General features: G+C 33.1%; 1 protein-coding gene across 1 annotated transcript in view; it reads right to left on the reverse strand.

Moving 5' to 3' along the window:
* The window catches only part of LOC106120766 (glutaredoxin domain-containing cysteine-rich protein CG31559), a 58,169-nt gene that overhangs the window by 1,569 nt on the left and 31,898 nt on the right, over positions 1-24,702 (reverse strand). Inside the window, exons 3-4 of the mRNA XM_013316190.1 lie at positions 11,028-11,261; positions 594-659 (exon numbers count right to left, since the gene is read on the reverse strand). Of these exons, the coding sequence (XP_013171644.1) occupies positions 594-659; positions 11,028-11,261 (300 nt within the window). The remainder of the gene's footprint in view (positions 1-593; positions 660-11,027; positions 11,262-24,702) is intronic.

The raw sequence follows: 24,702 nt of genomic DNA on the forward strand, positions 1-24,702 counted from the left end.
ACAAGGTTGGGCTCATGTGCGCTCGTCTAATATATATCAAGTGTTTACAATACGGTGACATTTTTTTTGGGTTATTGGAGAAGAAACTTTTTGGATAGCTAACTTTTGAAAATGAAACATTTACAATTATTATTTTAAAATTGCTTAATAAATAGAATAATTATATAAATAAAAGATTTTTGTTACTATTTTATAATAATCCAAAACGTCAAAATAACGTAAAAAAATACTTTCGTAAACGTAATGTACACGAATATTTACATATGTATAAGATCTAGTATAAGTTGTCTGTGTGTTATATATGTTGTGTTGGTACTTTAATAAATAAATCATAAGGTAACGAACATTTCTAACAAGAGTGTCACTTCCAGAACTTTTTAGTAACAGGAAAAAATTATATTGAAAATGAGACTTACAAATATAAAGGGACACAACCCTATAGTGACGCAGAAGTTATAATAACATCAAATTTGACATCATTTATCTTTACTTATCACTGTCCAGTTCGATAGTTTTTGGTTATGGGTTGAGGCTTCTCATATTATGATTGTTCATATGCGACTTGAAAGAAATAAAAAGAAGTAAAGAGTTACCTTATAAGGCTTCAGCATTTTCCTCAGCTCACCGCATTCATTTAATTTTTCAACAGTATCTGCATCCTGAAATAAACAAAAATATTGTGTTATACCAATAAAATCATATATAACTCTACTACAGACAAATAGAGTTGGCACGTGTGGTTCAAGAGATCTTTTGTTGGTGTGCCAGATCAAATGTGTTTGGTTTCTGATCCCAAAAAGTTTAAAAGATGTTATCACTGTCATGTTATATGTTTTATACATAGATTTTGGTCTCAGAAATCAACGGTTAAACAGTCGATTGGTGACCACTGTGAGACAAATTTAATACCCAATAAACTCATTATAAATGCAACGAGTACATTAATGTAGTACGTAGTAGCACAGGCGACTTAGTAAACGCGACTACTTTTTGTTTTCGAACTAATTATAGTAAGGTGAAAGAAGTCTTGATTAAACTCTAGTCGAGTTGCGAAGATAGTTGATCTTACAAAGACTGCAACTTATCAATACGTTTGACGTTAGCTACAAACTTTTACCTGCTTTCTTCAAAGTTCGTTATGAGAAGACGAGAGAAAATTATCTCGGAAAATTTGCGATCTAACAAACAATTTTAAACTTTTATAAGGTCGTATTAGAGTGCAATTTAGTGTAACATTTAATATGTTTCACTAGCATCTAAGTTTCAATTCATCTGGGTCAATATGCGATGCACTTGTTTAAGCTTTGCTTTTTCTAATGGTTATTTATCATTCTGATCTCAATTCTCTATACAGTTAGGTTGATTTTGAATTGAAATCTCCTTCGCAAACATTAATTATTAGAAGTGTTTGAATAAGACGATTGATGACTTCATATTGTGGCAATCTTTTTGCATTTTATAGTGTTTTAATTTACTTTTAGTGCTGAATATATTTGTACATGGTAAACTTACTTTTTAAAATATTTTAGTAATCTCGTAAATTTTAAATAATAGATACATTTGCAATGTTTAATATAATGCAGGCTTTAGCACTGAGAGAATTATTTTTAATTATGTAGTTATTAACACCCTCTATTTAGCACTTATTTTTGCAAACATCCTGTATAAGGTGACAATTTCGCATTACCATAGTGAACCGCTATGTAAACATAAGATATTTTAGTTCAATGACATTTGATTAGGAAAAGCTATTTATTAAAACGTTTATTTATTTTAACCTGTCCCGATGTTTGTCAACAAATTTTGCAGATTTTGATCCACCTTTCGGTTACTGATTGAGCTGTGATTATGCATATACATAAAAAACGCGTAAAAATGCAAAATTATGTTGACATGGCGTTGATCTGATGATGGAGCTGAAAGGTGGACATAGGAACATCGCAAAGAAAGGACACAATCTCATTGAGTTTGGGATCGTTTAAGACCTCTCGACGAATCCTTTGTCTTTTTTTTAATCTTTTAATTACCAAGAACATTACAACAGTTTGTTTATGAATAGGATTTTTTTAAATTTGATTAAAAAACTAGTAAAAATCTAACAGAAGTAATTGCGTGTATAACATGCGAAAGTTTAATCTTTAACTTCATTCAAAGGATGTCAAAGTAAAAAAAATAACGGATTCGGATATAGCGGCATAGATTCGCAAATAAGCCTATAAGTATGTTGACACAAAGCAAGTTGAGTTAGTTGAGCAAATAAAAGTTGGTAAAAGTAAAACATTTGTACACTTTGTACACTGACTTGCAAAAATAAGTATTACGTTAAATCAGAAAATATAAAATTAGAATTTAAAATGTTATAAAATAATTGCATATTTAATGATTTTAGTATATAATGATGCCAATTTTATTCGGTACCCTTGATATGTTGCAATGTTATTTAACGCATCATGTAACCAATTACAAATGACCTTTGGCCAGTCACTTTAATAAGCGCGAAGGCTAACGAAATATTTATCTGGTAAGTGTCACTGACATGAATTTGTTTGCTTTTGTGTAATCACACACGTCTGCATAAAATTATTTCGTATCTCAAGGTCTCTTTATCTTATTAATACTATAAATGCGAAAGTTTTGATGGATAGATGTTTGTTTGAAGGTATCTACAGAATGGCTGTATAGATGTCGCTGAAATTTGGCACAGATTTCGAACACAGTATAGAGAAACACATAGGTTACTTTTTTAATTCCCCGCGGACATAGTCGCGGTTGAAAGCTAGTCAATGATATATATGTATTTAAAAAGGTAATGACTAAATGTAATTTATTAATTAGAACTAACATCTTTGATGGTGCTAAAAAGATATAAAATGTAGACTTAGATTGTAAACGCTTCATCCCAAAAAGGTTATCAGATTTTATCAAATAAATCAGTAAATTTCAATTTATATGAAATAGAAAAACCAATTTTATTATTTTTTATGTTATCCTACTTTTTATGTCCCAAAGTATACATAAAATTATTTACATATGAAACATAAACCGGCAAATTTAAAACACGTAGCTCGTAACTTTAAAACAAACATGGTCGACGGAAAACACGAAGGTAACGAGAAACAAACATAGTTATTGCAAAACTACCCACATTCTGTGTCACTAAGAATATACAAGAGTGGTTTTGCTGTTTGCAATTAAAAGGGACAAAGATTTTAAAATACCCTTTTTTAATTTAACATATAAAATTATCGTTTTCCAATATTAGTTATTTTTATGACATTTTATATGCATATTAAGTAAGTCTGAGAATCGGTCACTATCTTTTATGTAATCTCGCGGGGACGAAGTCGCGGGCGACAGCTAGTATGTTATAAAATGAAGAGTATTTTGTTATTCATTATTTTCTCATTTATCCCTCCAATCTAGTACAAGTAAGTAATTACTGAACATAAAAAATGTTCTTATACTTCTTCTATTACAATTTTTAAAACGACTAAACTTAATTTGCTTATTTAAAACAAAGTTTTAATACAAAATAACATTTATGTAACATTGAACAGATCACGTGACCTTGAGACTCAATTTTAGAACAATTTTTTATCCTTTGCTTCTTATTTTAAATTAAAAAACTACACATTTATATGTACATTGTTTAATTTGCAAGAAATGGGACATATTTTTTGAGCAGGAACTTAAAGTAGGACTTTTTTGGAAGAGCTGTTCGAGTGACTAAGACTGTTATTAGATGGAACTTAATATAAGTCCGTGGTCAGTGTGTAATAAATTAAATAGACACAATGTAAGCGCAATGTACGGGGGCTGCTGTATCGATCAGATCCAAGGGGAACGCACGGGAGCCGGGAGTCGGTCAAGGTCGTTGCCCCAGCACGTGCACTGTTAAAGCTACTGATCTAGGGTTGTCAAAAACAGGTTCATGTAACTTTAAACTAATTGATAAGTGACTAAGTAGTCAGTATTGACATCGGACTAAAGTAACCTAAGATCAAATCTTATCTTACTTATATTTTAAAATTATAAATGCGAATGTTTGGATAGATGGATGGATGTTTGTTTGAAGGTATCGCCAAAACAGCTGCTCGGAAGTTCTTGAAATTTGGCGTAGATGTACAACATAGTCAAGAAGAACACTTAGGCTACTAATTTAGTATTTTTTTCTTTCCGCGCGGACGGAATCGAGGGCGACAGCTAGTAAGTTTATATCTCACGAAAGGAGCCTTTAGCGAAGTGGTTAAGCATGAGACTTGTCATCTATATATCCGTGATTCAACTCCGATATACTAGTATGTTTTTGTATTTTAGATTTTTATAGAAACATTTTTATTTGCTTTTATTACAGTGAAAGAAAACATCGTGACGGAATCTGCAATATGAGAAGTCAACCAATTTGTACTAGGTCAGCGTGGTTGACGATAGCATAGTATTTTACTAAGGATGGCTTGTGCCTCTCGGACACGTGTATCTGACAGATATCTTATACGTTTAAACAATTTCAATTGGACATTACTTCAGTTGGATAATATTTCAACGTAACGTGAATTAATAAATTCATGTAATTATTCCACGCCATTAAATATTGTTGCGAATCATTCAAAGCTTAGGTAAATACGTTGGAAGTCCAATTACCTCTCCGTATTAGAAAACCGATGAATTGATTAGTAGCTAACGTTCGGTTGGATTACATTGTATTTGCAGTTGAATTTCTAACTTGAATTGTATAAATGGAGTACTGTATTAGGAACTTTTAGGAGTGAATATTTGAGCGGACTTTGTTTGCGGTTAGTGTGTTAGTGTTATATTTTATCATTATAATAATTATTATCTACTTCTTTATATCATTAAAATGATTAATCATCACATCATTACCGCATTTAATAATGATAATTATTTCGTGAAACCAAAGTACAAGTTAATTTCGTAGCGCAAATTTGTTAATTATCACAAATTGACGCTTTTAATATGAGTAAACGTTTAGATATACGCTATCGGTATGTATATAACATACTCGTTTTATAATGGAGGAAAGCAATTAGTCAGATTGTAATTTGCCTAGCCAAATTTAAAAGACTAGGCACATATTGAATGAATTTATACTCAAAGTGACTTGTTATTCGGCAGTTTGTAAAGGCAATTCAATGATGGTCGCACTGTTGCTAGTGTCTAGAAGTCAGAGCATCGATATTGGTTAAACATCGTTATGTTCAACGTTGCCGGACTTTGAGAAGAAGATACGCTCACTTCGTGAAGGACTTTTACATGTATAGACCTACAAAGCCGTCTGACCCGGTGGACATGAGGCAAACTAAATTATGACAGCCCACTAGCGCCCCCCGCCAACGTCAAAAAGTGTCACTAGATACTTTTCGTGCTGTAGTTGTCACGTCAGTTTTTTTTATGCTATTTTGTATGCCCATGTAAGTTTTAATTTTTTTCTAACAGTACTACAATAGTACCGTCTCTCTCACCTATCCAGATAACTTTGTTCGACTATAGTGCCAATTTTTAAATGAATTCATTACATGTACCATTTACCAAGTATTTACCTAGGCAAACTACAAACTGACGGAGTACACGAGTTTCAGGTAACATATCGATGAATATTTGTTCATAATTAGCTCCGAGCGAACTAATTAATGTACACGCAAACAACTGCGTACCACATATTTGTATAGGTTAACCAAATTGAGGTCGTCAAAGGGAAGTATATATTCTAATAAACATTTCACTTTTATTACTTTTAATAAATATGAAAAAGAATATATTTATGCAAAATAAAATTATAAAAGGTAAATTATTTATTGCAAATTTTATATTTCTGTTTACATGAAAATATTTATTTTCCGAATTCCAGGAACAATTTTCGTTATTTAAACAAAGCTCTTTACTAACGCTCTTGACAACTTATGTCAATTTCATGGAAAAATAATATTAACGCAGATAAATAAATGTAAAAAAATGTAATAAATAATCGTAATTAATAAAAAAAATAACAAGGATAAATAATGAATTTTAAAAAAATAGTTAGATACGACTCATTAAGGTCTAGATTTTGAGACTTTTTGACTGCATCATTCCTTATATGAAGCACGATTTTTTTACATATTGTAGAGATGATTACTGCATTTTAATACATATTTATTGTGCGTGTTAAATGACACGTGTTCGTGATTATATAGAAAACGTTCTCGAGGGAAATCCGCAACGGAAACACTTCAAGCCTCCCACAGAGTAGCATCGTTTAAAGGATTCCACGAGATCATTTTACGGTACTTAAACTTGATCGTAGGGAAACTTTTTTTGAAATTAATACCAGTCATTTATCATAGTACAATTGTCTCTGATAAAAAAGACATTTCTTAGAATTTTTTTTTCTTTTGTGTCAAACTTTTTAAAGGAATATGATTTCGTAAGAATAAGCTTATAAAAAGAATTGTAATATTTCCTACGACATAATATGTGATTTGTCAACAACTATTTTTCTATCCAAATAATAGACCGTTTGACATCTTCTTGTTCTCTATATATATAAAAGAAAGTCGTGTTAGTTACACTATTTATAACTAAAGAACGGCTTTACCGATATGGCTGAAAATTGGTAGCTTAGAGACGGACATAGGATACTATTTATTCATTTTTTTTTCGAACTTATGCCTTATTTAACTTATCTATATATTGAGTTTTTTTATATATCAAAGCGGACGGAGTCGCGGGCGACAGCTAGTATTGCTATAAAGGTCCGTAATTGTGTTAGTGAAATGCTCGCTTTGTTATCAGTTTTCGTTTCTAAACAAATTCGATCAATTTTAAATCGAAGGAAATAATTCTTAATAATATACATCTTGCTAATATTATAAATGCGATGTATAGATGGATGGATGTTTATTTGAAGGTATGTCCAGTACGGCTGCATAGATTCGCTGAAATTTGGCATAGATGTAGATCAGTGGTTCCCAAACTTATTTTGTCTACTGCCCACTTTGAGAATAAATATTTTTTTAGCGCCCCCATATTTTCACATATTTAAAAACCACTATAACTTCAAATTAAATTAATTAATTATTGTGACCTATATATGTATATTAACGGAGAATTCTAAACGGAACTTTAACTATAACCCGCAACTTGAGACCTGCAGCGCCTACAAGGAGGCGTTATCGCCCACTTTGGGTAAGACTGATGTAGATCATAGTCTGGAAGGACACATATACTACTCTTTATTTTACACGGTGTCGCGGCTGACAGATATATTTTATTAAAATAAAAACTGGTTCGAGTTATTGCTTATTTCAGAGCAACGGAAGCAAAGAAGCTATAAAATTTTTGCATCGTAAAAACTTATAAAAACTAAAACCAACCAGTATCCGCCAGACCTTATCCTGCCTCGTACATGTGTCCGTGATCTGAGTCTGTGTGTGTTTTTATAAGCGCATGTCTCATCGCAACAGGTGGAGGTCTCGTGCGGTTATCGATTTGACGCTATACATGGGTAAAGGTCGACGCACAGTAACCCGAATTAATGATGTAATGTATTAAATAAAATCACATTGTAAACCGTATTTCCATCTTTGTAGACAACAATATGTCTTAATATAAGAGTTACTACAACAATAAATAAAGCTCGTTTCGCGTGGAATTTAAAAAAAAGTATTAGTAGCCTATTTTTTCTTCCAGAGTATGTTTTACATCTACGCCACGGCAAATTAAGAGTCGCAAAGAAGACGCTTGAAAGAGTCTTAATATTTCTGCATAGATTTTAATAGATAACAATAGTTGGCAGTCCCTATTTGATACAGCTCCGAACATCAGGGATATAGAACTGACAATAACTTTCTATAAGTCACGTGGTTGTTGCTCGTCAGTTGCATACAATTTTGAAGTTCGCTATGGATTCGCTACGTAGCGAATGTACTTTGTCTAGCCCCGCAGGTGCGAAGTGGCAATTTAACTACTAATTAATTAATCGGCAATTGTTTGATAGGGTATTGTGACAGAATTTTTTACCATTTGGGCTTTTTAACCTAAATTAATTTAATAAAAAATATCGTGAACGTTGTTTAGTGTGCGTCGAGTATCTAATAGAGACGCCTGCAATAAAGTAAGGCGCAATGTGCGGCGGAATGTCTGCCGGGTGCTCGCTTCTGCTTAGATGTACAGTTTGCTGAACTAATGCGACATTACAAAGAAAAGCAGACCTTATTCCACAGTAATAAGGAAATATTGCAGCACGCATCTAACTTAGGGTTGCATCTCGATTATTTAATGAAATATCAAGACCATATTTGTAATTCTGTCACGGAGGTATGATTACGCTTGAAAGGTTTCTTAATGGCTTTAATAAAAATAATGAAAATTCTTTTGTACATATTTTTCTACTAAGTTCTAAGCTTTAATGAAGGAACGTACATCTCAACGTCTAGCAAACGTTCGTCTAATGTTATTATAATATAAACTATCTGTCGCCAGCAATTCCGTCCGTGTGGCTAAAAAAACTAAATTAGTAGCCTGTGTTGTAGACTACATTCTACATCTGTGCCTTATATCATTAAGATCCGTTTAGCCGTCCCGGAGAAAGCTTCAAACAAACATCCATTCCCATCCATCCATCTAAACATACGCATTTATAACATTAGTAAGAAACAAGATTACAAGAACGAATAAACACATTTGTTGTCGATTATAAAACTGCATTTTGAATATATTTTAAATGACAATAATTTAAGGCCCAAACCACAAATCATTCTCTAAATATCCTCCTTAAATATCTAAGATATTTTCAGTTAATGTTTTTAATCCACTTGCTTCAAATTTAACGTATTTAAGGATCACAATAATAAATGAGTAACCATTCATTACACGTTATCGTGATTGATCCTATTTGGTACTCTTTAAAATAATTAAAATAATCTGCGGATCGATCTTAAGATTCAATTATAGGGTTCGACCGTTAGCATATCAAATGAACCGCTGCGTATTTCGAGGTTACCAAGCTAAGAAAATTACTTATATGAATAACTTAATTATGTTGAATTAATTAATTAAAAGCATTGGATTATGTTAATTTTAGTCATTTAACAACTTTTAAAATAATAAATCTAGCGATTTTCGGCATCTGTGATCTTGTTTGACGTAACTGTCAGCAACGGATATCCGGTCTGAATAAGTGTCAGTTGCATTACTGGATATTTTTTTTGAAAATCGAAAGTTGTTTTTGGAAAAAAAGTAGAAAAGTGACTTATACTTTTGCTTGTATATTTTTTTCGTCATTCCGTTGACTATATTTGGCAAACTTTATTACATATCGATATATTTTGCTAAGCAATCTGTGATTAATAAAACGTAACGAATAGTTTTGTCATCCTTTTCATTATGTTTGAGAAAATAGAGACAACAATATGTATTACTAGCAGTCACCAACGACTCTGTCTTCGCGGTATTAAAAAACTTAATAAGTAGCCTATGTGTTCCAAAATATGTTCTACATCTGTGCCAAATTTCATTAGAGTCCGTTGAACCGTTTCGGAGATATCTACTAACAAACATACATCCATACATCAAGTGTACTATCGTTAGTAGTACTAAATTCGCTCAGTAATATAGGTGCGGGATGTTACATAAATAAATGTAAAAAAAACTGTTTCGTAAGTGACTAAAGCAAATGTCACGGATGGCAATATTTTCGTAATAAGCCATGTTCGCACGCTGGGCCCACAATTAAATATTGTTCAATACTATTTACGATTTGTTACCCCTGGAATGTATGTGAATATTTGTGCGTGTAAATATTTAGTTGCACGACGTTTGTGTATTACGAAAATTGTGAATCGTCAAAGACAGTGTACAATTTTTTAAGCATTTAGAAAAAAACGAACAAATGACGATTGGAAAACAGAACACAACATAAGTATACGATTACGACGAATAGTAATCCAATCCAGACCATTCATACAAAATACCAAAATAACAATTTAACTTTATATGACATAATTCCTATTGGCTGTTATTCACAACGAAATCAAAACAAACGCATACCCGGGTGGGCACAAACAGAGGCCACAACCGACAGGGGATTGGGTGCACCCGCCGTAATGATCCGGGATATATTCCGGTTCAATACCATGCACCCGGGTGAATTCTATCCCTCTCGCACCTAATACGAGTGAAGAGTGCGAATAAACAACACAGACGCTATGCATTCATGCATTAATTTTACGAGATAAATCATAATGGCATTTGGCGGACGATAAATAAAAAAGTTTGTAAAGATAAAAATCATAAATACAGGAGACCTAATATATTCTTTAGCTTCTATGAACGGTTCACTTCCTTTAAATAAAGAATGGTCTACTACGTTAAGAAAGATTTTGCTTGACTCGTAAATAATACTTTTAAAATGTAATTTTCTTCCAATAATATAGAAAATCTAGCTTCAACCCGAATCCACAACTTTCAAGCGTATTCGTTCATTTCATTAATTAATAGCGAGTTAAGGCGACGTGGAATTTTTAATTATAATCGGATTAACCAAATTATTTCACGATTCACAGAACACATACCGGGGTTTAATTAACCACGAATTCGATGAAGTTTTCATTTAAATACGATTGAAATATCGTTACGTATATATATGAAAGAATTTTATTACCTAGGCCTAGTCATTTGAAAAATATGTCTATCCCTACTTTTAGTAATTCTAAATTTTTAGTAAATGTTTCGAATTGGACTTTACAATGTTGTTCTACTATTTACGCATATTTAAGGGATAGTAAAAATGAATCATTGGCCATTTTCTACTGGCGGCCATCTTGGATTTATTCATAGTGTTTTCTACTCGTCAGGCCGTTTCACTTGATACTCATGTTACGAGGGTGTGTGCAAAAATATTTCGCCCTACATCATGTGGCGGCGGCCATCTTGAATTTACAATGACATTGAATATAAAAATTGCATTGTCATCCGAACTAAAAGTGTATAGTAAATTTAATTAAAATATGACAATAAGATATTCAACTCACCCCAATATGCTGTCCATCAATGAAGAGTTGTGGCACTAAAATCTGGTCACTCTTCATTCTATCTCTTATCTCGTCTTGATACTCTGTGCTCATGAAGACATCTCTTTCTTCGTACTTCACTAGCAGGTTTCTGAGGATCTTCTTCACAAGTACACAGCGTTGATAAGTACTTCTTACGATGCCCATTGTGGTTGTATACACCACAACTTTACCGGCATCCTTCTCTTTGTAACTCTGAAAACATAATATAATGTTTTAAAATGCTATCTACCTGTATACGATTATAATACAATGTCTATTAACTACTTTCCATGACATGTAATGAGGCTACTACCAGGAATATGAAACCCCTGGCTCGGGGACGCTTTGATCATATTTTTATATATGTTGTGCGCTTTAGTTAAATATTTTCCGCCATATGGCAAGGGTTTTTATATTCCTGATTAAGTTATGAATTACGTTTATGGAAATGTTCAATTCTAAATGAATAATCTATATACGTTGCGATAGAAATTGATGAAATATGAATGATTTTTTTTAGTATTCGAACTGTGGATCTTACTGTTAATCTTAATAACTACATGAGACGATGGTAATATTTTAACTTATTTACGCTTAAAATTATAGCTTACACTTACTTTACGCTTTTCAATAACTTACACTTAAGAGGAAAAATCCCATCACCGCATATTAGTCATAGCTAATTCAAAACACAGATTATGAAAAAAAAGAACGATTTTCCGTAAAACTTATTTGCATGCTTTCTTGAATTTAATTCGGAATTTTTGTATTTTAAAATTAACGCCATCTATTTCAAAAATAACACATTACATATTTTTTATTTAATTAATCGTAAAATAAATAAAGTGAATAAATTGTTTGTAGAGCATAAATAAATGTAGATTTTTTTATTATTTTTCGTTTTCTATTAAAATGTCACTAAAGTGGCGACATCTTTAGTGAGCGACTCTAAAAGGCTTGAATAACATACCAAAATACATTCCTGATTTCGTTGAGATTCATGTTAGATGGCGTATTTATTTATATTACATAATTTTATATAAAAAAATAAATTGTTTATCTACTAGACATATTTCTTACCATAAATAAATTTATAGATAGTACCCGATTTTCAGCCGTTTCGGAGGAGCATGGTAACAAACATTTTGACACGAGTATTTTATGTATCAGAAGAATAGCCATTTTTATCTTTTATGTGGATATAAGAGAACGTACCCATACCCGTTTAGGGGGGGGGGAGCGTAGTCTTTAAAATACTACGGTCAGTCACAGGAGAGGGGGCTCAGATTTTAGTCACGTAGTCGTTACTTGTTTTTTTTTCATAATACATAATTCACTAGTAATTCAAGAATGCATGCAGTCTTATGCAATAAAGAAGAGTATTAGCCAAAATATTTCTTTTTCAATTTTTACCTATGAAATGATTAAAAATCATAATTATGAATTACTACGTAAAAACTAAAGTGGGGGGGGGGTGTCTTGACATGTACTACAAGTGGTCACCGAGGGGACAAAAACACAAAAAAAAAAAAATAGGTCACGTAGTATGGGTATGTTCCCTAAGGAAAAAATATCACATTATAGAATTTATCAATGCTATGTTAGAAATACGAAACTAATTCACAACCAGTAATTTTATTATCGACTAAATGGCAAATTTAACAGTTGCATGTAAATGTCGTTGAGTTACGAATAAACAATAGCGATGGCATCATTTTAGTATATCTGTCTCGCTCACACCTCTTTATTCATCTTGCAGTTACCACAACTATTAAATTTACTAATGAAGTATGAAATACTAATAAAGTGCCAAACAATTTGAAATGTTTGGTATTGACAGTGAAGTCTACATTATTCGCTACAGCATTCCTCATTGAAACGCTACACTTATTTATATTATAAATGTGAATGTTTGGACAGATGGATGAATGGCTGTTTGTTTGAAGGTACCTCTAGAACGATTGAACGAATCCCGATTAAAATTTGGCATACATATAGAACATAGTCTGGAAGATCACGTAGGCTATAACTTTGTTGTTGATTCCGCATGGACGGAGTTGCGGGCGACAGCTAGTATTCTAATAATTAACTTGTGTCTTACTGAACACTAAACAACTTTTAATTAAAAAAGTTAACTCTTTCAAATTATTCGCAATACATGTAAGTTATAACGCTTTAAAAGTCACGTAAAACTAGAAAAAAAAGTGCACACATCTTGCCTATCTTACTAATATTGTATATGCGAATGTTTGGATGGATGAATGGATGGTTTGTTTAAAGATATCTCCAGAACGGCTGTATGGATCTCGCTGAAATTTGGCATACATACAGAACATAATCTGTAAGAACACATGGGTTACTAATAATGTTTTTTTTAACCGCGCGGACGGAGTTACGGGCGACAGCTAGTATTAAAATAAATAAAAAAATCCAGTGAATGTAATTTTAGCCTGTCATAACATTCACATAGAGTGATGCAATTATGCAAAAGTGTGACGTAAATTAACACATCTTGTTCGGTGCTAAATGATTCAGTGTTGCTATTACCATCCTCGCTTATATAATCTACGACATTGTAGTGTACACAAATGACGTAAGATGGCATTGTTTCCGCTTGATTTATTTATACCGTATTATTCTAGTCTATTTGACTTTTAAACTAGTATTTTATCTTAAGTATTGTCCTGAGTATCCTTAGAAATTGTCAGTCGTCATCATAAATGTCGATTTCTAAATTACATTAAAATATTGACCATGACTCTTTAAAGACAGAATTAAAATATTGTTTAAATTTATAACACTACTCAAATTAGATCCGCTAAAAAACAAAACAATTGCCTGTCAAAACGAATTGTTAGAAGCAGCTGATAATCTTACTAATATTATAAATGCAAATGTTTGAATGTAAGTATGGATGGATGCATGGTTGGAAAAAGGTATCTCCAAAACGGCTGCATAGATCTACCTGAAATTTGGCATAGATGTAGAACATACCCTGGTAGAACAGGCTACTAATTAAGTGTTTTAAATTTCAGACGAATAAAGTCTCTGGCGACAGCTTTGCATATTAAATCAAAATACTGTTAACAAATATTAATACAACATATTATAATACCTATATTAGAAACTAGAGAAAATTTCGATAAACGTTCTATCACATTATAAACAGCTTTAGCCTGTCTTGCCTATACTGGATGTAGAAAGTGAAGATCTCTTTGAAAGCTGTCACGTGGTAGGTATGTGGACATCGTGACAGGTTATCATTGAATTAGTGGTGAAAATGACAACGTCCATGTCTACACAAACACGTAATACATGCTAATATATTTTCTCTTTTGTTGTGCAGTTGCATAGCGTACATTTTGTGATTTATTTCAATTCGCACCTTACTTAAGAAAGGTAGTTCGCGATATCTTTTTGTACATGTGTTGTCTTTTGTTTACAACAATTTGTTTACAACAAAGTTTAGATGATTATACAATCAATAATCAACTAAACATCATCTAAGTGACTTCTAAGAAGTAAAAAAAGTTTTAATTTTAATAAAATTAACAATACTGGACGATTTTTTTTTAATTTCGCTTAAGGAGTTTTCATTGCTTTAATGTAAATCTTTTTCACTGAGTATACTAGTCTGTATTACATACAGAAACCAAATGTTAGAGGTAAATTTTTATTTTATCACTAATTGTAAAGTATGGTAAAAATAATCCCACATTCGTTGATGTCTTATTTATGAAGAAAAGCTCTTAATTTTTAAATTGTCATTAATATTATCTTTATTGCAAATTTAAGACTGGAAACTAATTAAATAACACTTTTTTGACATTGAGTCTGAAATAAATCCAAATACTTACTTCTTATATTCTCAATAAAACAAACAACTCTCTAGTCTTTCATAAATATATCGAGAAACAAATATAAGGTTTGGTAATAATTAAGTCTCATTAACTTCTTATGCTTACATTTTCGACTTAAAAATGTAAATTAAAATGTATAATTTAATCGGATCCAACACTAAAATATAATATACCCAAAGCAACCGTCCAGTTTGCTATCAATTCTTTAAATATCGTTTATCTAAATGTAAAAAGGTATCGTAAACATTCTGCGTTAATTTGGTCCACTCTCCTTACGAAAGCCGAGCTATCTGCACTTAGCACAGCACACTTAGCCAGGGACCGTGTGCGATTAAGACCACACCGTTAGCAAGGGTGACAAAACTTTAGAAGATTCTTGGATAGTCTTTTGTTAATTGTTAATTATTATTAATAATAGCTATGTTACTTAGGTAGCTAATACAAAAAAAAATTGCAGGAATATCTTCATATTTGCTACCACAGTGTCTGATCATATGGTGAAAGGTAAACTATAAGAAAAGTTACAAAAGTTAATATAACTTTTAAAGAAAAAGAAATGGATTTTTTTAGTATTTTCCCCGTGTAGTTATATATATACACCATTACAGTTTTATCGTTGAATTTTGGGACACACTGTATATATCAAATGCATGTACACTTCAGTTAGTTGCATCATATGACACATTAAGGCTTAAGTGGAAAACATTGCAAACTAGATGTCACTTGAAAGCACGTCGATTTTACAACGGTACCTGGTCGTAATGATTTGTAATATTATACTGCTTTACTATCTATCATTAAAATAGTGTACTGGAGCAAAATGTATGTCGCATACCACAATATACATGGTGTTTATTAATTTGCATAATAAAAAGTAAAAAAAAGTCTTTTTGTCATCATTTCTAACGGGATTAAAATTGTCGATGCATTATCCGTCCAAAATTAATTAACGAAATTTTATATGTTTAGTCTGATTATAAATTAACGAATTTGAGTTACGGACGGTGACATATGTGAATACCTTTTGCATGATGTGAATTCACTAAAACTTGTCTGAATACAAATAGTACTGGCTTGAATAAAAAAAAATACTAAATTAAAATATATATATATCTTCTTTTTTTAAGAAAGTAAAGTAATAACACTAATTACTCTAGAAACATGAAGACATCGTTGTGATTACTGATATATGCGAAGCCATGCGTGCGATCTCAACCGCTTATTTAGCATACCAACCGTCGTATTTTCTACAGTTACTTCCAAACGAATTAACACAGCATACCGATCGACTATCATTTCAAGCCGCACGACACATGACGTAACGGATACGATACGTCATGGTCTGATTATAAAAATGACGTAGAGTGTAAAAGTTATTGCATGCTACAAACTGATCATGAACTTCAGTACTTCGACCAGTCATCATAATGTTTGAAAATTTTTGAACAAAAAATTCAACACTTTTTTAATTCCTTATTCACAAGTGATATTATTATTATGAAAATTAAAAAGTCCATTTCTAAACAAAACATTTGGTCTAATCTCTAGGCAGTAAATTTCAAAGACTTTTTAAGAGATTAGTCGCAAAACATTTTAAAAGCAAAGCCAGGTAAGACGAAGAAGCCAGGCAGAAAATCTACTAATATCACTGCATTCCTCAAAAGAAATTTGTGTGGGTTCTAAATCTGTCAAACGGGTATATTTTAGGCGTATTCTTTACCTCTCCTAAACTTGTGGAATTTGAGGTTAACAATATAATAAATTTCGAATCAATGTTATCAACAGTTTGAATACAAAACATTTTTGAAAGCTGGTTTTATAGGGTTTTAATATTTTTTTATAATAAAATAGATCACGATAATATGAAAGATTTTACAGATATACACAACTTTTATACAAGATTACTATCCTGTTAAATACCATATGACAATAGCAAACCCGTTTGTTTGTTTTTAAAGGGAGTGAATAGATGGAGGAAGGAAGTTGAGCGAGGCAATGCGACGCCGACCTCATAATACACTATTGGTTATGATAAAGCATTAGAAAATAACTGATTACCTTAAATTCTTTTAACAAATAAGTGTGCCTTTAATCCCGTGCATTGAACATTTTATGTAGAACAATCTATTTGTGTTAATAAACTTGATTTAGAACCGAACTTGTATTAATGTACAGGCTTAATTTAAGTCCCTTTCCCTTCCATTTTTCTTATCAAGAAAGGATGGAAAGAAATATTATCTTTCTATGCGACTCTCTCCTCTTGATAAAGGTAGGTAATGCATCTGCAACTGCGAATGTCAATGAGCAGCTTGATCTTGTGCCACATTGAATATAAAAAAATATCAAACTTTTAAATTTATAATTTATATGATTATAAGAGATCGATTGAGAGATCACAGAGTCTTAAGGTAAAATTTTATCTAAAAATTCCGAAAACATAATCGAATGTGTTTGGAACTTCAAGAGATAAAGTGGGTTAACAAACCCATCAATAGTAGAGGTATATTTAAATTACCCACTTCACCGTTCCCCACTTTTCCTTAGAACCGGTACGCGCGGGCCACGGATCTTCCGACTGGTTCGCCTTACAAGGTCGAGTTAGTTCGTGACTGGACACTGGACGGTTAAGTCGCAACTGATTTAGGGTTGGCACTGGACTGGACTGAATAGACTTTTACGATTACTACATTGTTTTTTTCTATTAAAAGAACAGATACTATAAGTAGTCAAGAAGCCTTTAGTACTATTTATATCATAGCTTAAGTTTAGTTTAAAAAAAAAATTGCCAAAAATCTATTTATAAAAGATTAGATTAATGATTGGATATTTTTTAGGTTACGGAGCCTTGTGTTTATTATTTTATTTTCAAACTGGCTGTCGCTCAAGACTCCGTCCGCGCCGAATTAAAAAAGAACTTAAGTAAGTAGCCTATGTGTTCGTCCAGGCTATGTTCTACATCTATGCCAAATTTCAGCGACATCAACGCAGCGGTAATGGAGATACCTTCAAATAAACATCCATCCATCTATTCATTTATCGATACATCCATCTAAACATTCGCATTTATAATATTAGTAAGATATTGAGGTTGGTACTTTTCAATTTAAAAGGTACACAAAAATACGCAATGTAATAAAACTAAATAGCAAAGGCCAAGCGCTAGTCGGAATTAGCAGAACGAATTGTTTGCCTTTTTGCTTGTGCCGCATTCTTTGAATCGTATTCACGTCAAATATATAAGCGGATTAATTTATTGAATGATTATATACATGTGCCATATTATATTATATATAATTCTTATATCTTATTAAATTTATTACAACTAGTAAAATTGTAAAGTAATCTATACTAATATTATAAAGCGGAAGAGTTTATTTGTTTAAACGCGCTAATCTCAGGAACTACTGGTCCGATTTGAAAAATTATTTTTTTGTTGCATAATCCATTTATAGAGGAAGGGTTTTGATCAATAGTTTTTTTTTATTTCGCGCGGACGGAGTCGCGGGCGACAGCTAATTTGAGAATAAAGCCAAATATTATTATTCATAACTAAATGTAGTTTGAGATATAGTTTACGACTATACCAATCCCGTATGTCTTAAGAAAATAGTTACAGGTGTTTCCGCAATAGAAGCCTACGTTAACATAAACAGTCGTGACTCGTTAAGGAATAACAAGCGAGTAATCACGGCTTCTGTTTATAGTTTCATACGATTATCATTAACGATGTTGTTTCAAGTCAAAAGCATAATTGAGCCACGATGTTATGTAGTTAGTTTTTCTAATGTTTTAACTCAATTTTGTATGAAGCTGTAGTAAAACTAGCTGTCGCCCGCGACTCCGTCCGCGCGGAATTAAAAAAAAACATAATTAATAGCCTAAGCGTTCTCTCAATGTACTGTAAATCAATGCCAAATTTCAGCGAGATCCGTATAGTTATTATGGGGATACCATCAAACAAACATCCTTCCATACATCTAAACATACGCATTTATAATATTAGTAAGATTGAATAATATTTAATAAATTTTGGTGACTAACTTCGTATTATTTTATTTCTTCTTAATATTTAATATTGTTTCAATTAATCCACTCCAAATATTTAGTAGCAAGGACAATCGATGTAATTGCCGCTGCATAATATTTCAATGAGTTTGTTACACATTACAAATGTAATTTGTTATTGCAAAATGTTATTTTGTAATTATTGTATAGCTCACTAAGAAGGCTTTTTAATAACAGAATATTGCTGTTTTACTAAGAATGTAATTAGTATTTTTATTGTTATTTCTATAATGTAATAAAGCTTTTAAAAATAACGATTGTTTTATATTTATCATCAGCTCATTATACGTCCCCACTGAGGGGCTCGGAGCCTACCCTAAGTTAAGGGTGATTAGGCCTTAGTCAACCATTGGCCAAGTGCGGGTTGGTTAACTTCACAAGTATCTTTGAATTTCTTCTCAGATATGTGCAGATTACATCACGATGTTTTCCTTCACCGTAAGAACGTCTGATAAATGTACATATGTAAATCGGAAATCGGAAAACCCCTTGTTACATGGCGGGATTCGAATCCAGGACCTGTAGGTTACTAGTCAAGTGTTGATACCCCTGAGCTAACGACTCTCCTGTTTTATATTACACTTACACATTTAAAGATATCCTTACTTTATTTTTAACTTCACTAGGTATTACCTGCGACTTCGCCCGCGCGGAATTAAACAAACTTATTAAGTAGCCTATGTGTTCTTCCATCAACAGTTTTCGTAGCGTATAACATAACATCAATACGAATGTTTGGATGGATGGATAGGTGGATGGATGTTAGAAGGTACATTCAGAAGGGTTCAACTATCAATGAAATTTGGCATTGATATAAAACGTGGTCTGGAAAAAAACTTAGATTTAGGTTTTTTTTTAATTTTGCGCGGACGGTGTCGCGGGCCGCAGCTAGTTTATTATACATCCTATACGGCTGTGTATTAACAAAGTAACGTGCGAACTAACAAACTATTTAATTAAAAAACAAGCTATACAATTGGTATGCAATAGATGTTATCAAAGTAATATTCAAGTCAAACGAAGGTCACCGGAATGACTAATTTTCGCTCGTATTGTAACACTAGTCTAAATTAATGTTACATTTTGTTATAAATGCGATTTATTATTAAAATGATATAAAAACGGCTAAACACTCACGAACATTCGCTCACTGAGCGACGTGCCGCGTCCGCGAAATAATATTATACCAGTACCACTCATCCTGACGAAGGGCCCCCGATGGGCTTGAAACTAGTCGGTGCCGCCACCGGACGAATATACGTGAGTGTTTAGCCGTTTTTATATCAGTTTAGTATAACGTCTCACGAATGTTTGAATAATTTAATAGCGATTTATTATTGTTAGATTCTTTATAACTTCAATTTGTTTAACGCGAAAAAAAACATAAATACTAAAACTACTAAACTAATAAACTACTAAAAAACTTACGGTAAAATAATATCATACTAATATTATAAATTAATGTTTGTATGGATGGATGTTTGTCACAAGATATCTCCAGAACGGCTGTATGGATGTCGGCGAAATTTGGCATAAACGTAAAACATAGACTGAATTAACACATAGGCTACTAATAGTTTTTTTAATTGCACGCGGAAGGAGTTGCGGGCGACAGCTAGTATTTATATAAACATAAAATGAGTAAATAAGAGTTGGCACTATATATATTTTTTAAATATTGAGACAAAAATATGTTATTCGTTTTCAGTAGTGTAACTTCATAAGTCTGTGCCGTTTTTAAAACATACGGAAACTCTATTTGATATGGATACGACTATAAAAGAGAAATTGTCAATTCCAAGAAATCACTTACATCGCTTTCTAGCTGCGAACTATGAGCGGGAAAACTCGATACAAAAACTGACAATAATCATCTTTTCAATTATTGTAAAAAAGATATAGAAATAGAGTTATCGCGTACCATTACAGCGTAATATGGAATCGTATTTATGAGAATAGCACTATACAAATGATGCCCGCGACTTAGTCCGCGCGGAATAAAACAAAATAGTAATAAATATAGCTTATAGTAGTAGGGGATAGTATAGATTTACAATACTAAAATTATTCTTCAAATCGGTTCAATAGACGGAGCTTATTCAATGCAAACATGCAAACAAACGAGTAAATCTTTCCTCTTTATAATATATATATATATATCGATCTACCTCCATGCCAAATTTCCTCGTTATCCGTTCAGCCCTTCCGGAAATACTTTCAAACAAATCCATCTAAACATTCGAATTTATCTTTATATTATAATATAATATATTAATATAGACTAGCTGTCATCCGCGACTGTGCTTATCTTCCTCGTGATATTAAAAAACTGACATATCTTTGTTACAAATTCTGAACAAGATCCTTCTATGCTAGTTACGTGTTAATAAACATCCATACATCCAAACTTTTCTATTAATAATGTTAGTTGGAAATAAGATTACCAATAAGTTTTAATAGGATATAACAGACAAACTACATAGCTTGGTTATTTAACATTTAAATGGGTCCGTTATTCGATCTTAAACTGTCCTTGTAAGTGGCGGAGCCTTATTTATAGTTTCGTGAAAACGTTTACATGGTGATTAATGCACAAATGGTTATTCTGAACACGTGGATCACCTTGTTATCAACCCACGACTCGCCTACTGATGGAGTTTAGATCAAGATGTTTGAATTAGTGGCCGAGATTTAGTTTTTGATGTAATCAATTATAAAATATAATCATTGTTTAATTACCAGTGTATTCAACTAGCTTTTGCCCAAGACTTCGTCTGCACGAAATTAAAAAAATAACCTGTGAATTATTCTATGTGTCCTTCTAGATGCAAATAGCCGTTCTAACAAACATCCATCAATCAAAACATTCTTTATATAATATTACAAGCTTTCGCCCGCGACACCGTCCCACGAAATTAAAGAAAAAAATAATTAGCAGCCTATGTGTTCTTTCAGACTATGTTCTATATCTGTACCAAATTTTATCAAGATCCGTTGAGCCGTTCTGAAGATACCTTCTAACAAACATCCATCCATCTAAGGATTCGAATTTAAAATCATTTTCTTAATTTTGATATTTCGAATAAATAAACATAAGCAGTGAAAGTAAAATCATGTATTGAACGCAGGCGTCTCAACTATCAACGCAGTGTTCTATGTTTCCAACAGGTGATCGCGTGTTCCGAGTTATTTGGTTCAATGGCATTCTCTCAGCAAACGGAACATGTTCACGACGATATTACCATTGTTTTCCAACTACACAACGATCTTACCTTGATAGTTGGAACATAGAATGCAGAGAAATTAGATTTTCTTAGCACTAATGTTAGATTTGTAATCTGATCTTTCTTAGATTATCCGTCTTTAAGATATTGTCGCACACACCGTTGGTTTCGTTGAATAAAATCTCTATAAAACATATCGTGATCCCTGTAATCTTTGACAGATATAACAATATGTTTTTAACGGAGATTCTGGTCTTAGAAACCCACGATAACTGTTGAAAGATATCCAAGAACTACAATACAACATTGTATGGTTCCTATAACGTACTCAAAACAATCGATTGTCCGTTTCAGAACGTTTGCTATTCCTCGTAACTTGAAAATGTAAACAAAATGTTGTTTGTAAAACAAAGTCGTGTCAATCAAATTTAAAATTCAATGTAAATTGTCAATTGAATGTAAACGTTTTCTCATAAATTAAATGCTATTTTATTATTTGCCAAAATTAACTTTTTATATCTCCCATTTAAATTTTCTAACTAATCTATCATATATATAAAAGAAAGTCGTGTTAGTTACACTATTTATAACTCAAGAACGGCTTTACCGATATAGCTGAAAATTGGTGAGGAGATAGCTTAGAGCTAGGAGACGGACATAGGATACTATTTATACATTTTTTTTCGAATTTATGTCGCGGGCGACAGCTAGTTTATAATAAAATATGTAAACAAATTATTATTACCAGTTAAGCGATTATAAAACATAATAGACAATCTTAATATAATTTTAAAGTTACAACTAGACTAGCTGTCGCACGCGACTCCGTCTGCGCGCAATTAAAAAAAACAACTATTAGCCTGTGTGTTCTTCACTACTATGTTCTACATGTGTGTCAAATTTTATCAAAATACGTTTAGTTGTGCTGTATATACCTTCAAATAAATATCCATCCATCCAAACATTCGCATTTATAATTAAAAGGGTCTTGACAGACAGACGGACGGACGACAAAGTGATCCTATAAGGGTTCCTTTTTTTTCCTATGTGGTATGGAACCCTAAAAAGGCAATCTTAATATAATTTTAAGGTTATAACTAGATTAATATACTTCCAATCTCGGCATGTTTGTTCCGTGGTGCGTGATTTGTTATAATTGACCTTGCTAACCAGTCACACCTACATTTTGCGGACATAACAAATAATATGGATATCATACTAATATCATAAATGCGAATGTTTGAATGGATGGATGTTTGTTTGAAGGTATCTCCGAAACAGCAGAAAAGATCTCGATGAAATTTGGCATACATATAGAACATAGTCTGGAAGAACAAATAGGCTACTAATTTTTTTATTTTTTTTACTTCGCCTCCAGGTCCTTCAAAAGAGTTATTGCCAAGGCAAAGTCGGAACACGTGGCCAGCATTGGGGAGAGGCTGGTGCGCCTTCCTTCGGGAACTCGTGCGTTCTGGTCTCTCGCCAAGGCTGTCCAGGGGAATTTTTGTAAGCCGTCCTTACCATCTCTGCGCAGGGGGGATGACACGTTGGCCCACACCGCAAAAGAGAAGGCCGATCTTCTTGGCTCTCTTTTCGCGTCCAACTCGACTCTGGAGGACAAAGGTTGCTCGCCGCCGAAAATCCTGTGCGGTGACACCTTTATGCCGGAAATCCAGTTTCGTCAGAGATTAGTGCGTAAAGTACTTCAATCTCTGGACGTTAATAAGTCGAGTGGGCCCGATGGAATCCCTCCCATTGTGCTTAGGACTTGCGCTCCTGAGTTGGCACCGGTTTTAACGCGCCTGTTCCGGTTCTCCTACTCTGTAGGCGAAGTCCCGAAATCTTGGAAGACTGCCATAATCCACCCGATCCCTAAGAAAGGCGATAGCTCGAACCCGTCCAACTACAGGCCGATTGCCATCACTCCCTTGTTCTCGAAAATCATGGAAACGACCATCAATTGCCAGCTTATGAGATACCTTGAGGAGCACCAGCTGATCAGTGATCGTCAGTACGGCTTCCGTCAACGCCGCTCAGCTGGTGATCTTCTTGCGTATCTCACGCATCGATGGTCGGAGGCAATCGAGGGCAAGGGGGAGGCCCTGGCGGTTAGTCTGGACGTAGCTAAAGCCTTTGATCGGGTGTGGCATAAAGCACTTCTGTCGAAGTTGCCTTCCTACGGGCTACCCGAGAAACTCTGCGAATGGATTTCCAGCTTTTTGGAGGGTCGGAGCATCAAGGTCGTTGTCGACGGCGCATGCTCTGACCCCAAACCAATTAACGCTGGTGTCCCACAAGGCTGTGTACTGTCGCCAACCCTGTTTCTTCTGCATATCAATGATATGCTGCAAATTAGCAACATACATTGCTATGCAGACGATAGCACGGGTGACGCACTGTACACGGCCCGCGCGAACGTTTCTCGGGTTACTGCCGATGAGAACCGGACTGGACTTGTGTCTAGACTGGAGACCCTATTGGGTGAAGTCTCGGATTAGGGTCGAC

This window comes from Papilio xuthus, unplaced genomic scaffold, assembly GCF_000836235.2.
Source record: "Papilio xuthus unplaced genomic scaffold, Pxut_1.1 DF826949.1, whole genome shotgun sequence".
NCBI lineage: Eukaryota > Metazoa > Arthropoda > Insecta > Lepidoptera > Papilionidae > Papilio > Papilio xuthus.